Genomic DNA, 24,108 nt, shown 5'->3' with positions numbered 1-24,108 from the left:
ACCCCGTCTCTACTAACAACATCAGAAACAGCCAGCACCGCCAGAGGAAGAAGAAAATCAACAAAAAAGGAGTACTTCAAACAAAAGAAGAATGAACAAGCGAACTGAAATTAAAAATAAAAAAATTAGATAAAAAAGAAAACAAAAGAAAAAAAAAACATAGGGTACATGAGAATAATGAGCAATCTACGAACACTAGCAATTTTGTGGCTTATCAGCCTGTGAAGAAAAGACCTATGAGGAAAAGTTCCAGGAGAACTAACTACAGCTTTTGGGGGAAGGAGTCAGCTCTCTGTAAAATTTGTTGTGTCCCATAACCATGCTAAATTCAGTCTCATAGCTCTTTTATAGATGCCATCAGATTTTCTCCATAGATGATACTGTTTGCTCAGAATAAAGACATCTGTTTCTTCCAGACTGGATGCCTTCAAGTGATTAATTTCTCTCTTGAGAATGGGTTGTATTTTCCTGCTTCTGTGTATCCCTGGTAGGTTGTTTTTTTGTTTTGGCAGAGTCTTACTCTGTCGCCCTAGGTAGAGTGCTGCAGCGTCATAGCTCACAGTAACCTCAAACTCTTAGGTTCAAGCCATTCTCTTGCCTCAGCCTCCCAAGTAGCTGGGATTACAGGTGCCCACCACAACGCCCGGATATTTTTAGAGATGGGGTCTCGCTCTTGCTCAGGCTGGTCTCGAACTTCTGAACGCAGGCAATCCACCCACCTCAGCCTCCCAGAATGCTGAGATTACAGGTGTGAGCCCTGCCCTGGTGGCAATGGTCTTGATGATCACAAGGATGACAAGAGTGGTAGAGAACCTCAGTTCATGTGGCATCTGATTTGGCTGTGGCTGGGATCTTACTCGCTTTTTTCCCTCCCTCTTGCTCTCTTTCCTTTCTGTATTTTCCTTCCTTTATTGATTCACATTTTTTAGACTTTACTGATAGTTAAGAATTTAGCCTTGGGCGGCACCTGTGGCTCAATGGAGTAGGGCGCTGGCCCCATATGCCGGAGGTGGTGGGTTCAAACCCAGCCCCAGCGAAAAACTGAAAAAAAAAAAAAAAGAGGGAGACTGTCTCAAAAAAAAATAGAAAGAATTTAGCCTTTTTGCAACACTATGTGCTCTACTTCCCCTCCTCACCCTTTCATGCTTCTCTTAGATTGTATCAGTTTCTGAGAGATCCCCCATTTAAAAATTGCCTGCTCTCGGGCGGCGCCTGTGGCTGAGTAGGGCGCCGGCCCCATATGCCGAGGGTGGCAGGTTCGGACCCAGCCCCAGCCAAACTGCAACAGAAAAATAGCCGTGTGTTGTGGCGCGCGCCTGTAGTCCCAGCTGCTCTGGAGGCTGAGGCAAGAGAATCGCGTAAGCCCAAGAGTTAGAGGTTGCTGTGAGCCGTGTGACGCCACGGCACTCTACCAGAGGGCGGTACAGTGAGACTCTGTCTCTACAAAAAAAAAAAAAAAAAATTGCCTGCTCTCTTTTCATTTGGCTCAGCTTCGGTAATCTCACAATGGTGATAGTCTAAAGCCACGGGTCCTCAAACTTTTTAAACAGGGGGCCAGTTCACTGTCCTGTAGACTGTTGGAGGGCCGGACTATAGTTTAAAAAAAAAAACTGAACAAATTCCTATGCACACTGCACATATCTCATGTTGAAGTAAAAAACAAAATGGGAACAAATACAATCACACCACCTCATGTGGCCCACGGGCCGCAGTTTGAGGACCCCTGAACCATCTGACTTGCCCTCCATCAGGCTGATCCTGTCTAGATTGACTGACTGCACAGCTGTCATCCTGGCACTTGAATTTGTCCTTGTCGGGAATCTAGTCCTGCCACACCTGACTTGCTCTTTACTATTTTATTCCTTATTTCTGTTTGTGTATTTGGTTGTTTTTTAACTCGGGCTTATCAAGGCACAATTTAAGTGCTTTAAACTTCCCCTTTATTGGGTGGTTAGGTGGACAGGTCTAGGGCACCAGCCCCCAACCTTTTTGGCACCAGGGACCAGTTTCATGGAAGACAATTTTTACACCAATGGCGGAGTAGGGGGTAGTTTTGCTATGAGACTGCAAGCAATTGATGTATTACCAACTCTGTGCAGTCACACTCCTCTGCTAGTGACAATCTGTATTTGTAGCTTCCCCCCAGCACTGCGTCACCACCTCATCTGCACCTCAGATCATCAGGCATTAGATTCTCATAAGGAGAGCAGCCCAGATCCTTCATGAGTGCAGTTTACAGTGGGGTACAGGCTGCTATGAGATTCTAATGCTGCCGCTGATCTGACAGCAGGTGGAGTTCAGGTGGTGATGCCAGCAATGGGGACTGGCTATAAATAGAGATGAAGCTTTGCTCACTTTCTGTATGGCCTGGTTCCTAACAGGCCATAGATTGGTACCAGTCTGCAACCCTGGAGTTGGGGACCACAAGACTAGGGGTTTGGCAAACATATACCATGGTGTAATCACCACCACAATCAGCCATCTTGGCTCCATGGGTCAACTGCTGAAGCTTATGGCTTTAAAACCCAAGTTGGGTTGTGTCACACCTCTGTTCCAAACCATCCAATGGACTTCCCTCTCATTTCAAAGCCAAGTTCTTACAGTGGCCTGCAAACCCCAAGTGACCTGGCCTTATCCACTCCCACTGCTGCCTTACTTCCCTGGATCCAGCCACACAGGTCCATGACACCTCACCTTTCTTTTTTTTTTTTTTTTTTTTGAGACAGTTTCAAGCTGTCACCCTGGGTAGAGTGCCATGGCATCACAGCTCACAGCAACCTCAATCTCTTGGGCTTAAGCGAATCTCTTGCCTCAGCCTCCCAAGTAGCTGGAACTACACAATGCCCGGCTATTTTTTGGTTGTAGTTGTCACTGTTGTTTGGCAGGCCTGGGCTGGATTCGAACACGCCAGCTCCAGTGTATGTGGCTAGCACCCTAGCTGCATGAGCTATAGGCGCTGAGCCAACCCCTCACTTTTCTGAAACACAGCAGCCCACTCCTGCCTCAGAGCCTTTCCGCTGGCATTTTCCTTTCTAGTGTTCTCTTCCAACTGACTCACTGAAATGTTACCCCCTGAGCAATGCTTTCCTGGCCACCCTACTTAAAACTGCATCTCACCTCCCCACTGCATTACTTTACAAGTGTGGGGGCAAGACCTTAGTACTTGCACCACAATGAGAGCTACAACATGAACAGCAAGAAAGTGCTAGGTTTTAAGGTGTCTGGGCACAATTAAAGCCACTGGAGGACTTTATAAACAACAGTTCAGTGATGTAATCCAATCTGCCCTGTATCCTAACAGGATCTCTCTGCCTCCAATTCTGAAAACAGGCTGGAGGGAGCCAGGGCAGGAGCAGGAAGGCTAGCATTCATGTGGGAGGTGAGGGCGCCTAAGATCTGGGTGGGGCAGTGGAGGTAAGGAGGAGGGAGCCGATTCTGAAGACGTGGAAGGTAAAGCCACCAGGATTTGCTGATGGCTTGGGCACAGCCCTGAACCTCCTCAAGTCCTCAGGAGCCCTGCAATGAGTTCCCCTTTCTCCCATAGCAGGGGTCCAGCTCATCCAGGGTCCAACAGGTCTGCCCACCCGTCCCAGAGATGAGGCCACACTCTGACTCCATTTTCCCAACATTTAATTAGGAAAACACATACCATGGAGACAAAAATTCATGCAACTAAAGACAGAATTGGGGTCTGGGATTGTGAGACGGGGCCAGATTCCTCAGGGGAGGCAGAAGACAGGGAGCAGTAAGGCACTGCTGCCTCGGCCCCTTGGGGAGGATGCAAGATGGGGCAGCTGAGGACCAGGGGTCTAGGGCAAGTGCAGACAACACAGGAAGTTTGGCAGTAGGGCAGGGAAGAGGAGTGTCTGGAACCCCCAGCCCTGAGTCAGGCCCAGCACAAGCCTGATTACACAGAGCATTCCAGGTGCTCAGGGAAAACAGGGACCAATGAGAATGTAGAGTTGGACCCCCGAGATATTTGAGAGGACACTGTGGCCCAGCCTGGCACAGCCACTGTGAAGATAACTTTGGATGCATCAGCCCTGACCCAAGTACTGCTGGTGTCTCAGGACAGGTAGGGCCAGCAAGGCAAGGGTGAGATGCCAGGGGCTGGGCCAAGGCTGGTAATATTACAAAGGAGCCAGAGCAGGTGGCGGGGCCTGGAACTCAGGAGAGGAAGGACAGTGAGACTGGCAGCATCCCATGAGGGACACTTACAGATGGAGACTAACAAGGAGTTCAATAAATAGGTATTTGGGGCATAAATAGCAGGAGGGCAGGGTATTCCAATATGTGGGCACAAGGTGGGGTATTGCTGCCGCCAGGGTGAGGGTTTGGTCCTGTCACCCCCTCCCCTCGCAGGGCCCAAAGCAAGGCACTAATGAAGGGGGCCTGGGTGTGCTGGGGCGTCTTGTCCTAGAAACCTCCCACACAACACCCAATCCAGCGCTAAGCCCAGCGGCCCAGGCTTGAGCCAGCAGCTCCCTTTGCCAGGAGGATGGCTGAGGACTGAGAAACCCCCTCCTCACCAATGCTACCACCTTTAGCTGTTGCTGGACATGAGGCTGATGATCTGCTCCAGCTTCTGGCGCAACTTATGCTTCCGACAAGAGACATCTTGGTCCAGAGCAGTAAGAATCTGGGGGAGAAGGATCCCCTGGAGCTGGACTCTCAGGGAGGGGCCAGCTCCTCCTGTACAAAGCACCCACTTCCCAGCTGGGATCCTCTCTTCTCCCTGAGACCCTATGCACAGCTCAAGCTCTGTAAACCTCTAAACAAACTCACAGGCTTCTCCTTTTTTTAGACAGTCTCACTATGTCACCCTCGGTAGAGTCCCATGGTGTCACAGCTCACAGCAACCTCAAACTCTTGGGCGTAAGCGATTCTCTTGCCTCAGCCTCCCAAGTAGCTGGGTCTACAGACTCCCACCACAGCGCCCAGCTATTTTGTTGTTGTTGTTGTTGTTATCATTGTTGTTTAGCAGGCCTGGGCCAAGCTAAAACCCACCAGCCTTGGTGCATGAGGCCGGCACCCTAACCACTGAGCTATGGACACTGAGCCCACCAGCTTCTCCTTAACTTCAGGTCTCCCTCCAACCACAGAACATTCTCTTCTTCCCCTCTACAGCTAGAGTGTGGCCCCTCCCAAGAATAGTCTAGACTCAGGGAGTGACCCCTTCCACCCACAACTCCCTTGTCCAGTGTCTGTGACTCTGCCAGACCCAGCCAGCATCCATTGTCCTTGCCCAGCAGCAGCACCTAATGGAGCCAATCACGCCCTACTCCTTGATCCTTGTAGGATGTCCCCAGGCATTCAGGTTCCCTCTTAGCCCTCTGCTAGCTCCTTCTCTTCCCTCTGACTTCCAATTGGGGGTCCCTCTCCCTCCACGCCTCCTGTTTTCCTGTGTGAGCTCACCAGGCTCAGACTTTCAGTGCCATCTGCTGGCTCACAGCTGTGTATTTCTAGCCGAGAATCCATTCTGAAGTCCTTGCCTCTGTCTCCTACCCAGACCTCCAATCACAAATCTTACAGGCCCTAAAAGTGGCTGCACCTCCACACTTTCTGGCCCAGGCCCATGTACCTCAGCCCATCCCTGCCAGTGCTCAGGTCCCTTAATGTCTCCTGAATTCCTCAAATCTCAGGTTCTACAGAGAGTGTCACCCATGCTGGCTCTGGAGCCTGTACAGGGAAGGACTGAACAATCCATGTCCCCTCTGTCCCCTACAGTTTGTCATTGCCTGCACCCTCAGGGCCAAGCGATTGGGGGTCTGCAGGGCAGCACGCACCTCCTGGCGGTACTTGGTGACATAGAAATAGAGCTCACTGAGTGCGCTTAGGACATTGAATTCACTGGAATGGAGGCGGGACTGCTCCACCAAGTAGGCATCCATGTCCTGGTCACTGATCAATGCCATCTTTGCAATGTCTCGGTAGTACCTGTTGGGACCCTGAGTAGGTCACTTGGGCAGATATCACAAAAGCCAAAACTCCTGTTCTCACTGCCAGGCCAGCCTCAGAGAGGCAGCCCAGGGAGAGCAGCTCCTACCCCCATCACCCCTAGCAGGGCAAAGCCCACCTCTCCACCCAGCTCTTGTAGTTGGGGATATCCTTGGCATAGAGCAGCTTGTTGGAGGGTGAGTCCTTGCCCAGGCGGTGCTCAGATGTGGAGCAGGAGTCCATGAAGGTCTGGGCCACCACCGACAAGCAGGCATCTGTGATGCTGTTCTTGTGGATGTCGAACACGAACTGCGGGTTCTTGATCACGTTCACCCAGAAGCGCAAGGGCAAGCTGGACAGAAGGACACATGCCTGAGACTCCCTAGTCGGTCCTGTGGGGCGCCTCCCACGTGTGCTCTGTTACATCTTGTTCTTGGCAAGCCAGCTCATATCTTTTCCAGATGTGGCAAGAGTGACAAGTTTAAGGTTAACAGCCTTTTCTCTAAGTTTCTGCTGAACTTCTGTCCTCAGCTGGTCTCATCCCCTCTGCAGCTTTTACGGTCACAACTGTCACCACCTGCACCAAGGCACCAGCATCTCTACTAGGCGCAAAGCCCTGGAGGGCAAAGAGCCATACCTTAGTGCAGGCCTCACTGTCACCATCCCACCTTGGATGCCCAGCAGATTTCACCTCTGTCACCATAAAAGTCGGCCCCAGGCCAGGCTGCCACCCTCTCCTGCCTGACAACAACTCCAGCCCTGCCATCAGCCTTCCCTACAGGTCCTGGGTCTTGGCAAAGGCCTCGGCTCCTTCCAGCCCTCCACCCCAGGGGGCAGCAGCTCAGTGCAGAGTGGTACCAGTTGCTCTTCCAGGTGTGACGCACGTCAGGGTCACTGATCTGGCGCTGGTCAGCCTGTTCATCCAGGAAGTCGAACATGTACTTGATGGCCAGGGGCAGAGCTGAGCCCCGGTGGGCTGTGCTGAACACAGTCTCAAAGAGGTCATCCACGAACTTCTGCAATGTACCCTATTGGTGGAGCAGGCAGAGAGGGTACAGGCTAGGAAGGAGCCAGGTCAGGATATCCCCAAAGGTGGGGCAGAAAGGTTTAGTAAAGAGCAGGGCTTCCCTGTAGGGCCAGGACCTCTGAGACAGACTCAGTTTGACCTCAGGCTGGGAATTCCTATAGCAAAGGCCCACTGGATCCAAATAATCCAGTCTCCCCACCCCCTCCCCAGTAGGCCAGGCCAACCCCAAAGCCAAGACCAGGCTAGAAGGCATTCAGTGCAAGAGGCCAAGGTTGCGAGAGGCAGGCCCACACCTTGGTGGCCAGTAGTCGCGTCAGGTAGATCTCTGAGACCATCTTACTGCCACGGTCCCCTTCTCGGTGGTCAGCATGGTCATGGTTCTTCACCAGGTGCCACAGCTTGGTGCCCGTCTCCTGATCAGGTGTGATCATGGGCGCCCGTGAGCGGAGGCTATCAGGGCTGCTAGCTGTGCGGAGCAAGCTCTCTGGAGCAGAGCACAGGTGTGGCCCTTAGGCCACTGGAGACACTAGCATCATCCTACCTCTTGCTGGTCTCCACCTTCTCCCAGAAGCCCAGCAGCCTGGGGGAATCCATCTGTACTCGCTGGCCCACCCTATGTCTAGACTCTACAGAACTGGAGAACTCCCAAGGGCACGGCCCAGGAAGGTTCCCGGAAATGCCTGGACAGGGGTTCCCTAGGAGGACTTGCACAGCCTCAAAGGGCACACGGCTACAGTGCTACGCAAACCTACCATAGCGGCTGAGGGAGCGGGTGAAGGTGAAAGAGTTGGCCATGTTATAGGCAGACACTTGTTTGGGCACCAGTGCCACCAAAGAACCGTCGGTCACCTGGAGGTCCCAGAGGGGGGGGCAGTGCATGAAGTCAAGAAGCCAACAGGCCACCACCCACATAGACCCTTCAGTGTGTACATAGGTGGCACCCGAGGCCCCATGAATAGAGCTTATGAGTGGAAGGACAAGGACAGGGAGGAGCCAGGACCACCACTGTTCCTGTGCCTTGCTGTGGCTCAGAGCAGGGTCCCAGTTCCCAGGTGACCCTGGCAGTGAATGGGCCTTCAGCCCCTTACCTGGTAGTGGGCCAGTGAGTTGACCCTCTTCCAGTCACACTCAATCTTGGTAGTGACATCCTCATCCTGGAGGATGATGCGGGCCATGCGACCCTGGCGCCATTCTGTGGGCCACAGACAATACTTAAGGTTGTGCCTGGCGTCCCCTGAGACCCTGGTCCCAGTCCTCCTAGATAACAGAGCTCAGGTGGGGTGCATGAGAGCCAGCTGAGGTTATACAGCTATAAGCCTCCTTGGAGGGTGTGAGCAGGGGCCTCACCCAGATCCATATCCTCAGCTTTGGGGCGCTGGGAGTATGGGATGCCCTTGTACACAGTATCCAGCAGCTTATCTTTGGCCTGGGTAATGCTGTCACAGTTGAGAACTTTCACCGGGACCTGAGCACTGCCCTCGCTCTCTGGGCACACACAGTATAGGGTCTGAAGGTATAAAGAACCCAACAGTCAGTACAGATGAGGCCTCTCCCCACCACACACCTCTTAACCACCAGACCCACACTCACCAGCGTCTTGTAGTCAATCTGCTGCCGGATAAGCTTGTCCTCACTCAGGGAGTAGCGCGCCTCGCCTGTGATGGCATCAATGGGGCCCTTCTCCATCTGCTGCTTGATGGCACAGTATAAGAGGAAGAGCGGCTCCCCTGCACACTCCTGTAGCCAAGGTCAAGCACACAGCTTGCCACCTCCCTGGCAGCCAAGCCAGCTGCTCCTCTGACATCACTTCCCCTGCCACCCAGCCCACCAAGCACACCTTCAGAAACTTATGCAGCAGGAATGTGAACCAGTTGGTAAGCATCTTCTCAGCCACTGACTCTGTCCTAGGGCAGGAGAAGTCTGTTGGCCCTGACCTAGGAAGGGCAGGGCCTGGGAAGGAGGCAGGACCCAGCAAGAGTGAGGGCAGCAGGGTAGAGTCAGGTACCTGCGCAAGAGCAACTTTGGGTGGTTCTTGCTCTCAAGGTTTTTCTCTATAAGGTCTGCCAGCAGTTGCTTGAGCAGCCCCGTGGCATAGTCAAGCCGGCTCTGTAGGGCCACCATGGTGAGTGAGGCCACAGTGCCACGGTCACGCATGGAGAAGCTACTCTGGGCCTCCAGCGTGTGGATGAAGGTGAGCACAAAGGCACGGCTGTGCAGCAGCTGCCCAAAGAGGCGCAGGGCCTTCTCGACGTTGGGGGGGGTCTGTGGACAGCAGGGAGTCTCAGGGTGGGGGTGCTTGGGGGTGGGCAGAGAAGGGGGCGTGGGCAGGCTGAGTAAGGGCTCACATCCAGCTCCTTGAGCACTGGGTGGGCCTCAATGCCAGGGAAGAGCACGCGCACAGCATAGGTCCGGTAGTCCAGGAAAGGGATCTGCACCCCATCCATGTGGTTTGTTAGTTCATTGATGTCAGTCTGCAGCTCTGCGAAGGCTGGGGAAGTGCAGAGAGGAGGAGACAGCTAAGCAGGAGAAGGAGGACCCACGCCCACGGCCCCATCACAGTGTCTGCCTCAGGCACCTTCCTTGCATTCCAGGGCCACTCGGGACTCCAGGTTGTCCATCTGCAGCTGGAGCCGCTTGAGTGTGCGATCTGCATCCTGAGTCTTGCGCTTGTAGGCAACCAGCATGGCGGTAATGGCCAGCAGCAGGAGCCCACCCCCTGCCGCCAGCCCTACCATGGCTGGCAGGGTCAGTGCCCGCTCAGCTGTGATGTGCAGAGTGCCTAGCCAGAACTCCAGGCCACCTACCAGCACCTGCAGGGACAGGCCTGAGGTAAGCTTGCCTTCCCACCCACCTCAAACCATCTTAAAGTGGTGTCCTCAACCCCACCCACCATGACAGGCTGCCGGCCAGTTTGGCTGGGTGAGTCACACAGGAGCTGCGTGTCTGAAACAGTGAGTGCACATGGCTGGCCCCCAATCAGCACTGTGTAGTTGAGGCGGGAGCTGCCAGCTGCTGCGGGGATCAGGTTCTTGCCCTGGGGGTGAAGGACAGGCTCAGCCCGGGGTCTCCATCTCCCTGGCCCTCCCTCCACCTGCCCTGCTGCACCTTCAGCACCACGTGAGAGCCAGGTTTGACGTCCAGCACGCCGGAGGGGCCAAGTGGCTCAAAGCTGGGGTCAGGGTAGTAGGTGAAAGAGGAGCGGTTGAGGGAACGCGCTGTCTGCACATGGTCCAGCACGAAGCCAAACTCATCAGGGTGCTCGCCTTGGACCCGTGGTTGGGGCCGCCCCAGGAAGATCCCGGGGGCCTTACACAGCATGGCAGTATCATTGATCACCTGGCACGTCTGTGAGAACAAAGGTGGGCAGCCCAGCACATGAGGCCACAGGCAGCAGGGGCAGGGGATGGGCAACTGATACTCACATTAGTGGTCTCGATGCCACGGTACTTGGCCCGGACTCGGGGCTCCTGAACTGTCAGAAGGTGGGTCCCACTCACAGTGATGGCAGTGCTTCCACTAGGGTTAGGGGTGAGGGACCTCAGGCTTCTTCCCTGATTTCCTGATTGTCCCCCATTCAGCCCTGGAGATTTATCAAGGCTGCTGTGGGAGCCCAGGGTCTCCCTGACCTGGATCACCCAGTGGGGGCCAGGTACCAGGTACTGTGTAGCCAGAACACTTCTACTCTCTACCAATGAGGGCATGGCTCAAAGGAGGTAGGAGGTGATACTCAAGGCCTCAGTCACTGGCCTGGTCCCTGCATACTGCCCAGAGTCTTACTTGATGATGCTCCAGGTGGGTTCCAGGTGTGTGACTGTGGGGTCTTGAGTGTAAGTATAGATGACTCCAGGGCTAGACACATTGGCACGGTCAATGGCAAGGGTGATGGGGGCCTGGCTGGGGCCCAGAGTGGAGACAGGCGTGATACACACAATCGCCTCAGCATCCCTCCTATGTTGGCAAGTGGGTACTTAGAGGTGGTAGCCCCCAGCCACCAACCCCCACAAAACCCACCCAATGCTCAGCCTGAGGCTGGCAGGGCCCTGGCCCACCTCACAAACTGGCACTCGCCATCTCTCATAGTCACTGTGACCCTGCTGCCGGCATCCAGGGAGCTGCCAAAAATGGTAAGCCGCGAGCCCCCTGAAGCTGGGCCCCGACTGGGACTCACACGGTCAAACATTGGGCTCTGTGGGAGAAGCAGCCAGCCCTAAGGGGAGGAAGGAGCCAGCACAGGTGGGGAGAAGGGGTGAAGAGGGAAGGGCTATGGCCACATACCACGAAGCTGTAGAGCTGCTCTGACTGCGTGCGGAAGTCGGCAGAACAGTCGCCTATGCAGAGCTCCACAGGCCCCGGTAGTGGGCTGGGCACCAATGACTCCTCCATCTCACACACAATCCTGGGGATTGAAGGGTGTCAGAGACAGCTTGGTCAGGCAGACACCTGGGCACCCACAAGGCCAGACTCACCTCTCAGCACTGACGTACTCAGCTGGGATAGAATTGCAACGCACGCCAGCCACCCGCAGGCCTAGCTCTCGGGAGGCAAGACCCAGGTTCTCTCCCAGAATGGTGACCTGGGTTCCTCCCTCCTTGGGCCCCATGAGAGGGTGGATCTGCAGAAGAGGATGAGAAGCAAGAAGGTCAGTCCAGACTCACAGGTGACCAGCAGGTGGTAGGCAGGCAGAAAGGGAGGCTCACCTGGCTGATGCGGGGGTGGCTGCACCGGGCACCTTTCTGGCTGGGGTGTATCCAGTTGGTCTTGGGGGCAGGGCAGTGGGCCTGCAGCTGGCACCTGTGCTCTGAGATGCACCAGCCACAGCTGAAGCGGGGGTCGGCCTTGAGGCAGAGGCCACAGTTGGGCCGCTGAGCCCAACACTTGTACAGGAGGGCTGTGGGTACAGGGGTACTGCTGATGGAGGGGGCATTGGCAGAAAAGTGGGGAGGACAAAGGCCCCCCCAACCAGCCCTGGCAGTGCCAATTCTGCCTTGGGGGGCAGACTCCCTGGCCCAGCACTGCCCCTCACCTCGAAAAGTGGGAGGCTTGTCAATGGGGAAGTCTCCATCCCAGACCACAGAGAAGTCCAGCTCAGTGTCACCATACTCATCGCCTTCATAGGAGTACTGGGGTGAGAGGGACCCATGTGACCCCAGGTAGGACGTGCAAAGTCACTCCTGCCCCATCAAGATTCTTGCCACCACCCCTCCCCCAGGCTCAGAACCCCCAACAGGAGACTCAGAAGGTGCCCTTCTCAAGCTACCTGAGACTACCAGCCCCTCTCACACCACCGATGGGTTCCTAGGCCTCACCGAGGCGTTCTGGCACTGTATGCTGCTGCTGTTGAAGCGCACGGCAGGCACCCGCTGCTGCCGGCCCCGCACCCGCACCACGCACTCATAGTTCTTCTGGCCCGATTGCGGCTGAGGCAGGTTCTTAGCCCGCAGGGTGAGAGGTTGCATGACGCCAACAGGGATCAGAAGGTCCCCACTGGGCAGGATCTCAGGGCAGCCCTGGCGGAAAAACACTGTCAGCTGCACACTGGACCACCACCCTTCTCCAGGCCCAGCTGGCCCTTCCCAGCCTCGAGGAGGTTCAAAGAAACTAAGAAGCCAAACACAGAAAAGCCAAGGCCAGCCCGCACCACAGAGCCCCGTCCCCTTGCACGCGCTGCCCGCCTCACCTCAGGGCTGTGGACCCTGCCCTCCTGGAAGGAGCATTCGTGGGGGTGGCTGGTACACACATGGCGGTACTTACACCAGTGGCAGGGGTAAGGGCTGCCAACACACGACATGCACCTAGGAGGGTGGGACAGCTTCAGAAATAATGGAGGCCAGACTGCCCTTCCTCCAGGACACAGCTCAGGGGATTCAAAGCTACAGAGACAGAGGTAAACGCTCAGAGACACAGAGACAGCCAGTCTGCAGGTCTTTTATTTATTTATTTTTTTGAGACAAAGTCTTATTTTGTCACCCTCGGTAGAGTGCTGTGGCATTTTAGCTCACAGCAACCTCAAACTTGGGTTTAAGTGATTCTCTTGTCTCACCCTCCCAAGTAGCTGGGACTATAGGCGCCTGCCACAACGCCTGGCCATTTTTAGACTCAGGGTCTCACTCTGGCTCAGGCTAGCCTTGAACTCATGAGCTAAGGCAATCCACCCGCCTCAGCCTCCCAAGTGCTAGGATCATAGGTGTGAACCACCGCGCCTGGTCCTAGCCTGCAGGTCTTGCTTGTCCTGTCCCAGAGGCCTCTTCTATTCCTAGGGGTAGGGATAGGTGCCAAGCCAGGTACTCACGACTGGAGGACACTGCAGTTGTAGAAGACAAAGTCAGCCCCAGCAAACCTCACGCCTGTCTCCTTAGAGAGCAGCTGCAGCTGCACGGTGCGGGTGGCCCCTGCAAGAAGCCCAGGGGTGGCCATGCACTATCTGGGGATAGGGGGTGGCTACCACCCCAGCCCAGGCAGTCCCTGCTCACTGACCATGACCCCTGGTAAGAGCCTGCAGCTCCTGCAGAGATGGTGAAAGGCAGTGCAACTCGCCAGAGGGCAGCAGGACGGCCTCACTCTCCATCACCTCCTCAAAGGCACAACTCACACCCGCGCTGAGGTCTGGCACGTTGTGCACGGCCACAGTCAGCTGAGGAGGCAGAGGGCTCAGGGCAGGGCATGCCCCAGCACACATGCACAGGCCCCTACACCCTCTGCACTACTCACCTGTACCCCAGGCGATGTCACTGACATATTGTTGGGCCGGACCTGCACCTGGACACACTTGCTCAGCTCTTCCACAAAGCTGTGTGGGGCAGAAGCACCAGGACAGGCTCCTTCACGGCAGCACCTACATGGAGTCAGTCCAGAGCCGGTCCCATACCTGCCCTGGGAGCACCCAGGGAGTGGATGAAAGTGGGACCTTAGGGGGAAGGGGGGGTCCAGGGATACCTCATAGTACCAGGCAACAGCAAGCCTAAGCTATGTCCCCTGGGGTCCCAGGGACATCACTCAGAGTGGAGGTTCTGCTCATTAGCAGGAGAAAGTAGAGGAGGAAAGGGAGGCTACAAGGGCAGGGCAGGCACACCAGGGATGACTGGCTCCTCCCTGGCCATCAAGGCCCTCACCTATGCTGCAGCACACACCAGCCACAGTGTGGGTCCCCTGATCCCAGGCAGGCTGCACAGCTCAGATACTGCTCACAGGTCTCCACGGGGAGCTGGCTCACCTGGGGACAGCTACATTAGCACCCAGTCTGCCCCTGCCCCTCCACCCACCGCCACCCACCATGGGCCCACCTGCTTCTCACTCAGGAGGTAGATGTGCCGGTGGTCAGGGCTGAAAAGCAGGTCTCGGAGTATGGGGCTGCCATCCACTACAGGGACTGTCTCGTAAAGATGGGCATCCTGAGAGCCATCAACCCGCACCTGAGCAACAACACCAGTCAGAAGAACGATGGGCCAGACTGATGCCACCATAGCATCAAGACAGGGACTTTATAGGTGGTACATGAGCTAAAGTATCCTGGGAACACACCTGCAGCTCTCATGCCTATAGCCTTAGAGCCAGAGAAAGAGAGTGCAAAGGCCAGAAAATGATCCCAGAAAATTTGGGGACAGAGATGTTAAGGGGGTGTGGAAGGGGTGATAGTTATAGAGGAGGGCAATTTTTAGGGTGATAAAAATATCCTGCAGATGGGCGGTGCCTGTGGCTCAGTCGGTAGGGCGCCGGCCCCATATACCGAGGGTGGCGGGTTCAAACCCAGCCCCGGCCAAACTGCAACCAAAAAATAGCCGGGCGTTGTGGCGGGCGCCTGTGGTCCCAGCTACTCGGGAGGCTGAGGCAAGAGAATCGCTTAAGCCCAGGAGTTGGAGGTTGCTGTGAGCTGTGTGAGGCCACGGCACTCTACCGAGGGCCATAAAGTGAGACTCTGTCTCCACAAAAAAAAAAAAAAAAAAAAATATCCTGCAGGCCGGGCACAGTGGCTTCAGCCTATAATCCCTGCATTCTGGGAGGCTAAGGCAGGAGGATCCCTTGAGCTCAGGAGTTTGAGACCAGTCTAAATAAGAGTGAGACCACGTCTCTACTAAAAACAAAAAAATGAGCCAGGCATTGTGGCAGGTGTCTGTAGTCCCAACTACTTGGGAGGCTGAGGCAGGAGAATCGTTTGAGCCCAGGAGTTTGAGGTAGCTGTGAGCTAGGCTGAGGCCACAGCACTCTAGCCTGAATGACAGAGCAAGACTCTGTCTCAAAAAAACAAAAAACATTAAAGAAAATGTCCTGAAATGAGACAGTAGTAATGGCTGCACAACTCTACAAATATCCTAAGAATGACTGAAATGTGCACTTTGAGTGAGTGAATTGTGTAATGTATGTGTTTTAGTTCAATGCAGCTATGACAAATGGAAAAAGGGTCACAGGAGCAGAGCAGGCTGGGTTTCAGGAGCTCGGCACCTCCCTTCACAAATCCTCCCCTGTCTATCCCCAGACTGGATGAGCAAGACAAAACTCCCATGGCTGTCCTGAACCCTGTCTCTTAAGAACGTGTCTGTGCATGTGAGTTCGCCCACAGCCCCAGAATGGAAGCAGCTGCAGTCCTGCCCTGTTTCTTATGGGCGAGCTGTGGTCTAGCCAGGACTGCCACCCTAGTGCCCACAAGGGGACCAGAGGCCAAAGGGAAAAGACATCAGGGGCAGGGGAAAAGCCCTCTCCAGGCTTTAGAGTGAGATAGAAAGGAATTAGTCAGAAAGAGAGCACATGGGCATCAGGGATAGGGAGGCTCACAGGGCATGGGATGCACCCAGGCCAGAGAGCACTGGATTACAGTAACATCAGCTCCCTCATTCATTCAACTGAGGATCCAACAATGACAGCTCAGCCCCAGCCCCAGCTTGTGCCAGAGACTGCACAATAAGTCTGGTCTCTGTCCCCAGAGCCACAGGGAGCTAGCAATTTAGGCCACAGGAAGCACTGGTGCTAGTGAGGGTAGGTGGCTGAGGGGCTCCTGGGGCCCAGCCTGAGAAGTCTCCCCCTACCAGCTGTGCCGTCTACAGTGTCTCACGGCTCATCTATGTGTTCCCACTGCCATCCCTTGTCACATATCCCAGAGACTAGCCCATGCCCACCTTTTTCAGACTGCCACTGCGCGTGCCTATGAAGACCACAGAGTGCTGGTGGTAGGTGTAGGCGGCCACACTGGCCATGCCATCAGTGTTGTCGTCCAGCAGGGGCAGCCCTTCGATCACCTGCAGGCCACCCAGGGGCTGGTTCAACACCAGGCCACAGAAGTTTCCATTGATCTGCATGGGCTAGAGAAACAGAGGGTGTGTGTGTAAGGCTCAGAGCTCTGGGTGCAGGCACATAGCACTAGCCAAGAGCCATCAGATCCCAATGGCAGAAGAGAACAGGATCTGGAACTCACTCCCCTCTGTCCCTACCTGACTACCTGCCCCGGGACCCTGCCAGAAATTGGAGCTTGAAGAGAGAGGTGAAATGGGGGACATGGAGGAATGTGCTGGGAATGGACAAGGGCAGGGGGAGAAAGGTGGCAGTCTACACAGAGCACTGGGAAGGGCAGAGAAGAAGGAAGGGCTGAGAGAGGAACAGAAGGGGTGGGCATCCCCGAAAGGGAGAAATGGGGATCAGGGTATAGGCCCATTCTCAGGGCCATGCCAAGCCAAGTGTCAGCCTAGGCCGGACACTGGCCTGTGGACAGGTGAGGTGAGTGGGGGCTCACGGTGTTGATGCAGGGCAGCTCCTTGTTTAGCAGCCAAGGCAGGGCCAGCGTGCCCTCTCCCCTGTAGCAGGACTGGATGCGATGCCGGATGTGGGCATTGATGTTACTGAGGGTAAAGAGGCAGAGGACAGTCTGCCTGGGGGGGCTGGCTCGGTTCTTCTGCCCTTGAGAGAAGATGGTGAAGAGGATGTCTTCGTCAGCTGGCACGCCCAGGGCCTGGGCCAGCAACAGGCCGGGCTTGGCTAGGTGGGCACTCTGCACCAGGCGGTACTCCACACCACGCCAGGAGCAGCCAATGGGGAACTCCACATAGGAATAGAACTCTGAGTCCCGTGCGCACATGCGCACGATTTTGGAGGTGAAGAATTTTTCGCCTGCTGTGTCCAGCAGTGTCTGCTGGGTGTCCAGCTGCAACGTCAGGAAATAAACGAAGGAGGCACTCACAAAGCCATAGATGTAATAGATGTCAAAGGCAGGGTACAAGGACAGTGTGTCTGAGGGGATCTTGATCTGAGAAGAAACAAACTCATCCTGGTACACCTGGGGAAGTCAAGGCAAGAGCACAGGATGAAGCCCTGAGCCACCCCCACCCCAGCTTCACCCATCCCCCACCACAGTCCACCAGCGGCTTCCCCATCCCTGCCCAGATAACTACTGGAACCCACTCAGGAAAGGCCGCAGAGGGCAGGATGACCAGTCCCCCTGCAGATAGCACCCCATAGCTTGGGCTCAGCCTGTCTTCCTGCCCTCAGCTATTTGTCTGCACCTCAGGCAGTAAAGAGCCAAGACTCTCCCTGTCAGACCAGCGCTTTACCAAGGGGCAGAGCCAGGACCATGTGAAGGAGGGGGCAGGTGGGTGAGGCTCACCCACCAAGCTAAACATGTCCACGCTGTCTTCATCACTGATCAGCTTGCGGGAGCTCAGGGTGGGGAAGTACTCCGATTTGCCATCAACAGCGGTGCCCACAAACAGCTTGCTGGGCCCCTGGCTCTGCTCCACAATGACACCAGCCATGGAGTCAGGCTCCTGGGCCCCTGACAGGTAGTGCTCCTTCCGGTGGTGCGGCTCACCCAGCTTGAAGAGGTCATCCAGACGCAGGAACTGGCAGATGCCCTGCCACGTGCTGCCACAGGCGACCAGGCGGTGGGCTGCATAGTCTATGAGCAGCAGCTTGTTCACATTATCCACAGGTGCCAGGTGGTGGGCACATGCACGCATGCTAGGAGGTGGGTAGCAGCGAGAATTATCCTCGACAGGCCCTGTGACGTGGACCCGCAGCTCAGTCAGGTTGGGGGCCAGCTTGAAGATTCGGTTCACTGCACCCACGAACACCTCTCCAGTTACCCGGTGCACAGCCAGGTGTGTGAGCGTGGTGTCTGTCACCATGAAGGCACGGAAGGGCCTGCTGTTGCCCAGGGCCCCGCCCACAGCGAGGAGGAGCAGCTGGAGGAGGCAGACAGCAGGCATGGCTGGCAGCTGCACCTGGGGACAGGCCTGAGGAGACACAGCAAGTGGAAGTCAGAGGCCTCAGGCCCAGGCTGCCTATCCTCCTCCTGTGCTGTCTGGTCCAGGGCCCCCAGCAGCCTGAGCTCCATGCCACAGGGGGCCAGGCCACTCACCCACTGCCACACCAGAGCCCCAGACGATGATGGTGGCTGGGAGAGAGGAGGGGCCTCCACAGGGCACATCGGTCATCTCTCATCCCCCACGCTGGAGAGGAGCCAGGAGGCCTCATCTCAGCTGGGCCACACCCAAGGGGGCAGCCCAGCCAGATGCTCAGAAAGGCAGGGTAGGAGGCCCTCCTGGAAATGAGGCCCAAGCAAGCGACACATCCTGGAGCTGAGGACACCAGCTGCACAGAAGAGCAATTGCAGGAAAGCCTCAGGCCACAGAGATGCCCCTTGCCTGAGCTAAGGGAAGGGGTTCGGCAGGGAGAGAATAAGCACAACTGGGGGAGGAAAATGGGGGGAGGGACACCACCCCAGAGAGGCACTGTCATCCGGGACAGAGTTCTGGGGCATCCAGGCCTGAAACTAGACCCAGCACTACCATCTCCCCTGTAGGGGCCCAGCTGCCTCCTCGCCCCAAGGGCCTGCAACACAAAGCCAAGTTGTCTGCCTCCACAGCCACACACAGAAATAAGTCAAGCTCTGCTCAGGCAAAGCCAGACAGTGCCCGACAGGCCCACATGGCCCCAGACATTAGCTGGGGAGGGCACAGTGCACTGGGGGCCCTGCCCACCTTCAGGACTCCCAGGAGCCTTATGGAAGAGGAGTAACGTCCCAAATGCAGTTGAGGCCTTGGGGAGATGAGGCTGGGGCGATAGGGACAGTGTTGACTCTGGTACTTAGCCCCCAGGCCACACCCAGCCAAACCCAGGCTGCAAAGACAGCAGAGCAGTGTCGTGGCAGCCAACAGGGCAAGGCTCAGCACCTCTCCATGCCCAGCCCTAAGGGAAACAGGAGGACCCAGACTAGGGATGCAGAGGAATCAAACCAAGGAGCCACAGATGAGAGAAAGGAAAAGGTACATTCCCTAGAACAAGGTGCAAGCCCGGCTTGAAACTGCAAAGTTTCAGCTTGAATTGATCATCTCTCCTCTTTTGTCAGGTCTGCATCCTGGACCTCTAATGCCACAGAGAGAAGAAAGGAAGGCAAAAGAGAAGAGAGGCAACATCCTGCCCTCTTATACCCCCCTGTTCCCAGGAAGACAGGCTTAGAGACAGGCTGGGGACAGGTCAGCAAGGGAACCTGGAGAGGCAAGATTTGCAGCCCAAGACCCCACCCTAGCCCCCACTTGTAAGTGGCAACCTCGGGCATCACAGATATCCTCACCCCTCTGCCACACGGTCCTGCCAGGAGAGAGCTCCAGCAAGGGACAGCCCCACGCAGAGACTCGGATCCAGCGCTCCCCAATGCCTCCTTCTGTGCTGCTGGCCCGGCTCACCCTACCCTGCCCGTGGCACCCTCAGCAGATGGCGGAGACCCAAGTGCATGGAAGTGCAGCAGCAATTCTCTAAGGGGTCGCTCCTCCGCGACAAAGGGTCTCTACTGGGCCGGGCAGCTGGGCTTGGGTTGGCAGTCCCGACCCTCGCAGAACACCGAGGGGCAGGCTGGCCGGCGCCCGACTGGGAGGGCAAGGATCTGACCCCCGCAAAGCCAAGACGGACCCCTGGACGCCCGAAACCCACGCCCCGCATCAGGCTGGCCCCTAGCAGGCAGCAAGGATGGCGCCCACCTACCTGTCCCTGCGCCTCCGCTGGTTCTGGGCGCCCGCCTGCGGGCCACGTGGACGCACCCCCAGCCCACACCGCCCGTTCGCTCCCTGCCGCCGCACCCCGCGCCCCGAGCGCGCCACCGCCCGCACACTGGGCCAGCCCGCGGTCGCGAAGCCTTTTAAGCTCGGACCGTACCACCGCGCCGGGCGGGGGCGCCCGGGGAGGTGTGAAGGCGCCTGAGCAGTGGGGCGTGTAGACCCGGCCGCTGCTGGTCGGGGTCAGGAACCCAGCACGCAGCCACTGCCCCCTCGAGCAGCCCAGGGGCCCCGTCGGCAAGCCGACCCCCTTCACTCAGTGGCTGCGTCCGCGGCGCGCGCCTTCCTCACCCCTCTCCCGCCCTGCTCCCCGCCGGTTGCCTCGGGCAACTCTGGATCCCGCGCGCTCCCGCGCCACACCTCCTCACCCTCGGGGGCGCGCCCAGGGTCACCTGGCGCCTACCCGTCAGGTGCACCCGGGTCCAGGGCTCGCAGTCCCACCTCCGGACCCTCCCCTGACGGTCCACAACGCCCAGGGCCTGCGGGTGGCGGCTTGGACAGTCCCAGCGCAAGGACTAGAGGCTCACAGCCATTTACACCTGACCCCTGCTCCAGCCGGCCATCGCCACCGCACCCCTGAATCAGGGGCTTTCCTTTCTTTGCTGTCTTTCTCCTCAGTTTCTCAACAGTTTGATTGAGATATGTCATCCGTTTAAAGTGCATAAATCAGTAGCTTTTAGCATATTCAGAGTTGTGCAACCATTGCAACTGTCTAATTCCAAAACGCTTTCATCACCCCCAAAAGTAACTCTGCTGGCACTCCCCATGCTCTAGTCCCCAACCGCCACTCTTCTACTTTCTGACTAGGATTTGCCTGTCCTGGACACCTCGTGTAAATGGAATTGTACCATACATGTGCCTCTTTTGTATCCCGGTTCTTTCACTTAGCAAAATGTCCTCAAGTTTCATTCATGTTCATCGTATGGCTGTATTTTATTTCTTCATCAGTTAGACATTTAAGTTGTATCTACATTTTGGCTATTGTGAATAGTGGTGCTATAACTTTCATTTACAAGTTATGGGGAGATTTTTTTTTTGAGACAGAGTCTCACAGTTGGCCAGGCTACAGTGCAGTGGCATCATAGCACACAACAACTTCAAACTCTTGGGCTCAAGAGTTCCTCTTACTTCAGCCTCCTGGGTAGCTGGGACTACAGGCGCCTGCCACAACACCCAGCTATTTTTAGAGACGGGGTCTAGCTCTATCTCAGGCTAGTCTCTAACTCGTGAACTCAGGTGATCCATGGCGTTGGTCTCCCAGAGTGCTAGGATTACAGGTATGAGCCACTGCGCCCAGCCCATAGCCCACTTTCTGATTGGATTTTTTGTTTTGTTGTTGTGATTGTTGAAATGGAGTTCTTTTTTGACTTTTTTTTTTTTTTTTGAGATAGAGTCTCACTATGTCAACCTGGGTACAGTGCCATGGTGTCACAACTCACAGCAACCTCAAACTCTTAGGCTGAAACAATTCTCTTGCTTCAGACTCCTAAGTAGCTGGGACTACAGGTGCCCACCACAACACCCGGCTATTTCTTTTCTTTTTTTTTTTTTTGCAGTTGTCGTTGTTTAGCTGGCCCAGGCTGGGTTCGAACCCACCAGCCTTGGTGTATGTGGCTGGTGCCGTAACCACTGTGCTATGTGCACCAAGCCTGAGATGGAGTTCTTGATATATCCTGTATATTAATCCTTAATCATGTGTAAGATTTGCATATATTTTCTCTAATTCTGTGGGCTTTCTCTCACTTTCTTTATAGTATTCGTTGATTCACAAAAGTTTAAAATTTTGATGAAGTCTAATTTATCTTTGTTTTATTGTTTGTGCTTTTGTTGTCATATCTAAGAAATTGTATAATATAAGGTTGGGCAGCGCCTGTGGCTCAAGGAGTAGGGCGCTGGTCCCATATGCCGGAGGTGGTGGGTTCAAACCTAGCCCCGGCCAAAAACAAAAAAACAAAAAAAAAATATATATATATATAAGGTCACAAAGGTTTATACTTATGTTTTCATCTAAAAGTTTTATAACAGCCAGGTGTGGTTGCTCACGCCTATAATCCTAGCACTTGGGGGAAGCTGAGGTGGGTGGATTGCCTGAGCTCGGGAACTCGAGACCAGCCTGAGCAAGAGGGAGACCCCATCTCTACTAAAAATAGAAAAATTACCTGGGTGTGGTGGCGGGCACCTGTAGTCCCAGCTACTCTGGACACTGAGGCAAGAGGATTTCTTGGGCCCAAGAGTTTGAAGTTGCTGTGAGTAATGACGATGCCACAGCACTCTCCCCAGGGTGAGAGTAAGACTCCCTCTCAAAAAAATCAATCAATAAATAAAAGTTTTATAATGTTAGCTCTTAAGTTCAGGAATATCCAGTTGTTCCAGCATTATTTGTTGAAGAGACTATTCTTTCCCCATTGGATAATCTTGGCACCCTCATGGAAAATCAATTAACTATAAATGTCTGGGTTTACCTCTGTACTCTAAATTCTGTTCCATTGATCTCTGTATCTTACTTACCCCTGCACCACACTATCTTGTTCAGTGTAGCTCTGTAGTAAGTCTTGAAATGGAATTATCTAATTTATTATCTGAATAGATAAATGAATTTATAAAAATAATAAATTATCTAATTTATTCTTTTTCATTTTTTTTTTTAGATAGCATCACTTTGTCACCCTGGATAGAGTGCTGTGATTTCACAGCTCACAGCAACCTCAAAGTCTTGGACTCAAGTGATTCTCTTTTTTTTTTTTAAACGTATTTTTTTTTTAATATATTTTTTTGTAGAGACAGAGTTTCACTTTATTGCCCTCGGTAGAGTGCCGTGGCGTCACACAGCTCACAGCAACCTCCAACTCCTGGGCTTAGGCGATTCTCCTGCCTCAGCCTCCTGAGTAGCTGGGACCACAGGCGCCCGCCACAACGCCCGGCTATTTTTTTGTTGCAGTTTGGCTGGGGCCGGGTATGAACCCGCCACCCTCGGTATATGGGGCCGGCGCCCTGCTCACTGAGCCACAGGCGCCGCCCTAAACGTATTTATTTTTATTTTTTTTCTGGTTGCAGTTCAGCCGGGGCCGGGTTTGGTTTGAACCCGCCACCCTCGGTATATGGGGCTGGCGCCTTACCGACTGAGCCACAGGCGCCGCCCTCAAGTGATTCTCTTGCCACAGCCTCCCAAGTAGCTGGGACCACAGGCGCCCGCCACAACACCTGGCTATTTTCTTTAGAGACAGGTCTTGCTCTTGCTCTTGCTCAGGCTGGTCTCCAAATCCTGAGCCCAAGGAATTCACTCCCCTTGGCCTCCCAGACTGCTGGGATTACAGGCTAAATTTGTTTTTTCAAAAGTGTTTTTGGTATTCAGGGTCCCTTGCATTTCCATATGCATTTTAGGGTGAACATGTTAGTTTACACACACACACACACAAAAAAGAAAAAAAAAAAAAAACACAGCCAAGGCTGGGCTGGGTGGTTCACACCTATAATCCCAGCACTCTGGCAGGCTGAGGCAAGTGGATTGCCTGAGCTCACAGGTTCAAGACCAGCCTGAGCAAGAGAGAGACCCTGTCTCTAAAATAGTGGGCGTTTTGGCGGGCGCCTGTAGTCCCAGCTACTCGGAGGCTGAGACAACAGAATCACTTAAGCCCAAGAGTTTGAGGTTGCTGTAAGCTATGATGCCATGTCACTCTACTGAGGGTGACAAAGTGAGACTACCTCAAAAAAAAAAAAAAAAAAAAACAGCGAGGATTTTGATAAAGACTAGACTGAATCCATCAATCATTTTGGAGAGTACTGCAATCTTTACAAAATTGAACCTGCCAATCCATAAGCACAGGTGTATTTAATACAACATTCACCTCAGTGCTGTTGTATAGGTACTTTGTAGTGTGGTCAGCACCTACAATCAACTGACTTTCAGTAAGAGATTACTCTCGATAATGCACCGGGGCCTCAACCACATAGCTGAAGGCCTTAAGAACAAACACTGACATTTCTCAGCAAAGTAGAAATTCTGCCTCAGGACCAACACAGAAATCCTGCCTGAGTTTCCAATCTACTGACCTGCCCTACAAATTTCCTGCTTGCCAACTTGTCAGCTTCAACAATTATGTAATCAAATCTTTA

At 54.6% G+C, this 24,108-nt stretch overlaps 1 protein-coding gene across 5 annotated transcripts; it reads right to left on the bottom strand.

The window, feature by feature from the left end:
* Window positions 1–3,613: 3,613 nt before the first annotated feature.
* On the bottom strand, window positions 3,614–20,043 carry PLXNA3 (plexin A3). Of its 5 annotated transcripts, none has more exons than XM_053580638.1 (33): window positions 19,925–20,043; window positions 17,554–18,177; window positions 16,683–17,222; window positions 16,072–16,254; window positions 14,245–14,373; window positions 14,074–14,174; window positions 13,673–13,796; window positions 13,439–13,595; window positions 13,254–13,353; window positions 12,642–12,834; window positions 12,271–12,471; window positions 11,988–12,084; window positions 11,662–11,852; window positions 11,431–11,576; window positions 11,240–11,360; window positions 11,014–11,150; window positions 10,742–10,912; window positions 10,387–10,480; window positions 10,070–10,309; window positions 9,855–9,998; window positions 9,540–9,774; window positions 9,310–9,452; window positions 8,970–9,226; window positions 8,802–8,868; window positions 8,555–8,701; window positions 8,312–8,471; window positions 8,053–8,156; window positions 7,717–7,813; window positions 7,258–7,448; window positions 6,796–6,965; window positions 6,077–6,289; window positions 5,787–5,937; window positions 3,614–4,639 (listed from the first exon to the last, which is right to left on the bottom strand). In XM_053580638.1, exons 2-33 carry the CDS (start codon window positions 18,148–18,150, stop codon window positions 4,544–4,546), a joined length of 5,697 nt encoding a protein of 1,898 aa, XP_053436613.1. In that variant the 5' UTR covers window positions 18,151–18,177; window positions 19,925–20,043; the 3' UTR covers window positions 3,614–4,543. The 5 variants fall into 5 exon arrangements, with proteins under 5 accessions (XP_053436613.1, XP_053436616.1, XP_053436615.1 ...); XM_053580641.1 differs by having other exon boundaries at window positions 5,825–5,937; XM_053580640.1 differs by having other exon boundaries at window positions 12,642–12,756.
* Window positions 20,044–24,108: the final 4,065 nt, after the last annotated feature.

This window comes from Nycticebus coucang, chromosome X (assembly GCF_027406575.1).
Source record: "Nycticebus coucang isolate mNycCou1 chromosome X, mNycCou1.pri, whole genome shotgun sequence".
NCBI lineage: Eukaryota > Metazoa > Chordata > Mammalia > Primates > Lorisidae > Nycticebus > Nycticebus coucang.
This window is presented reverse-complemented; position numbering and strand designations above follow the sequence as displayed.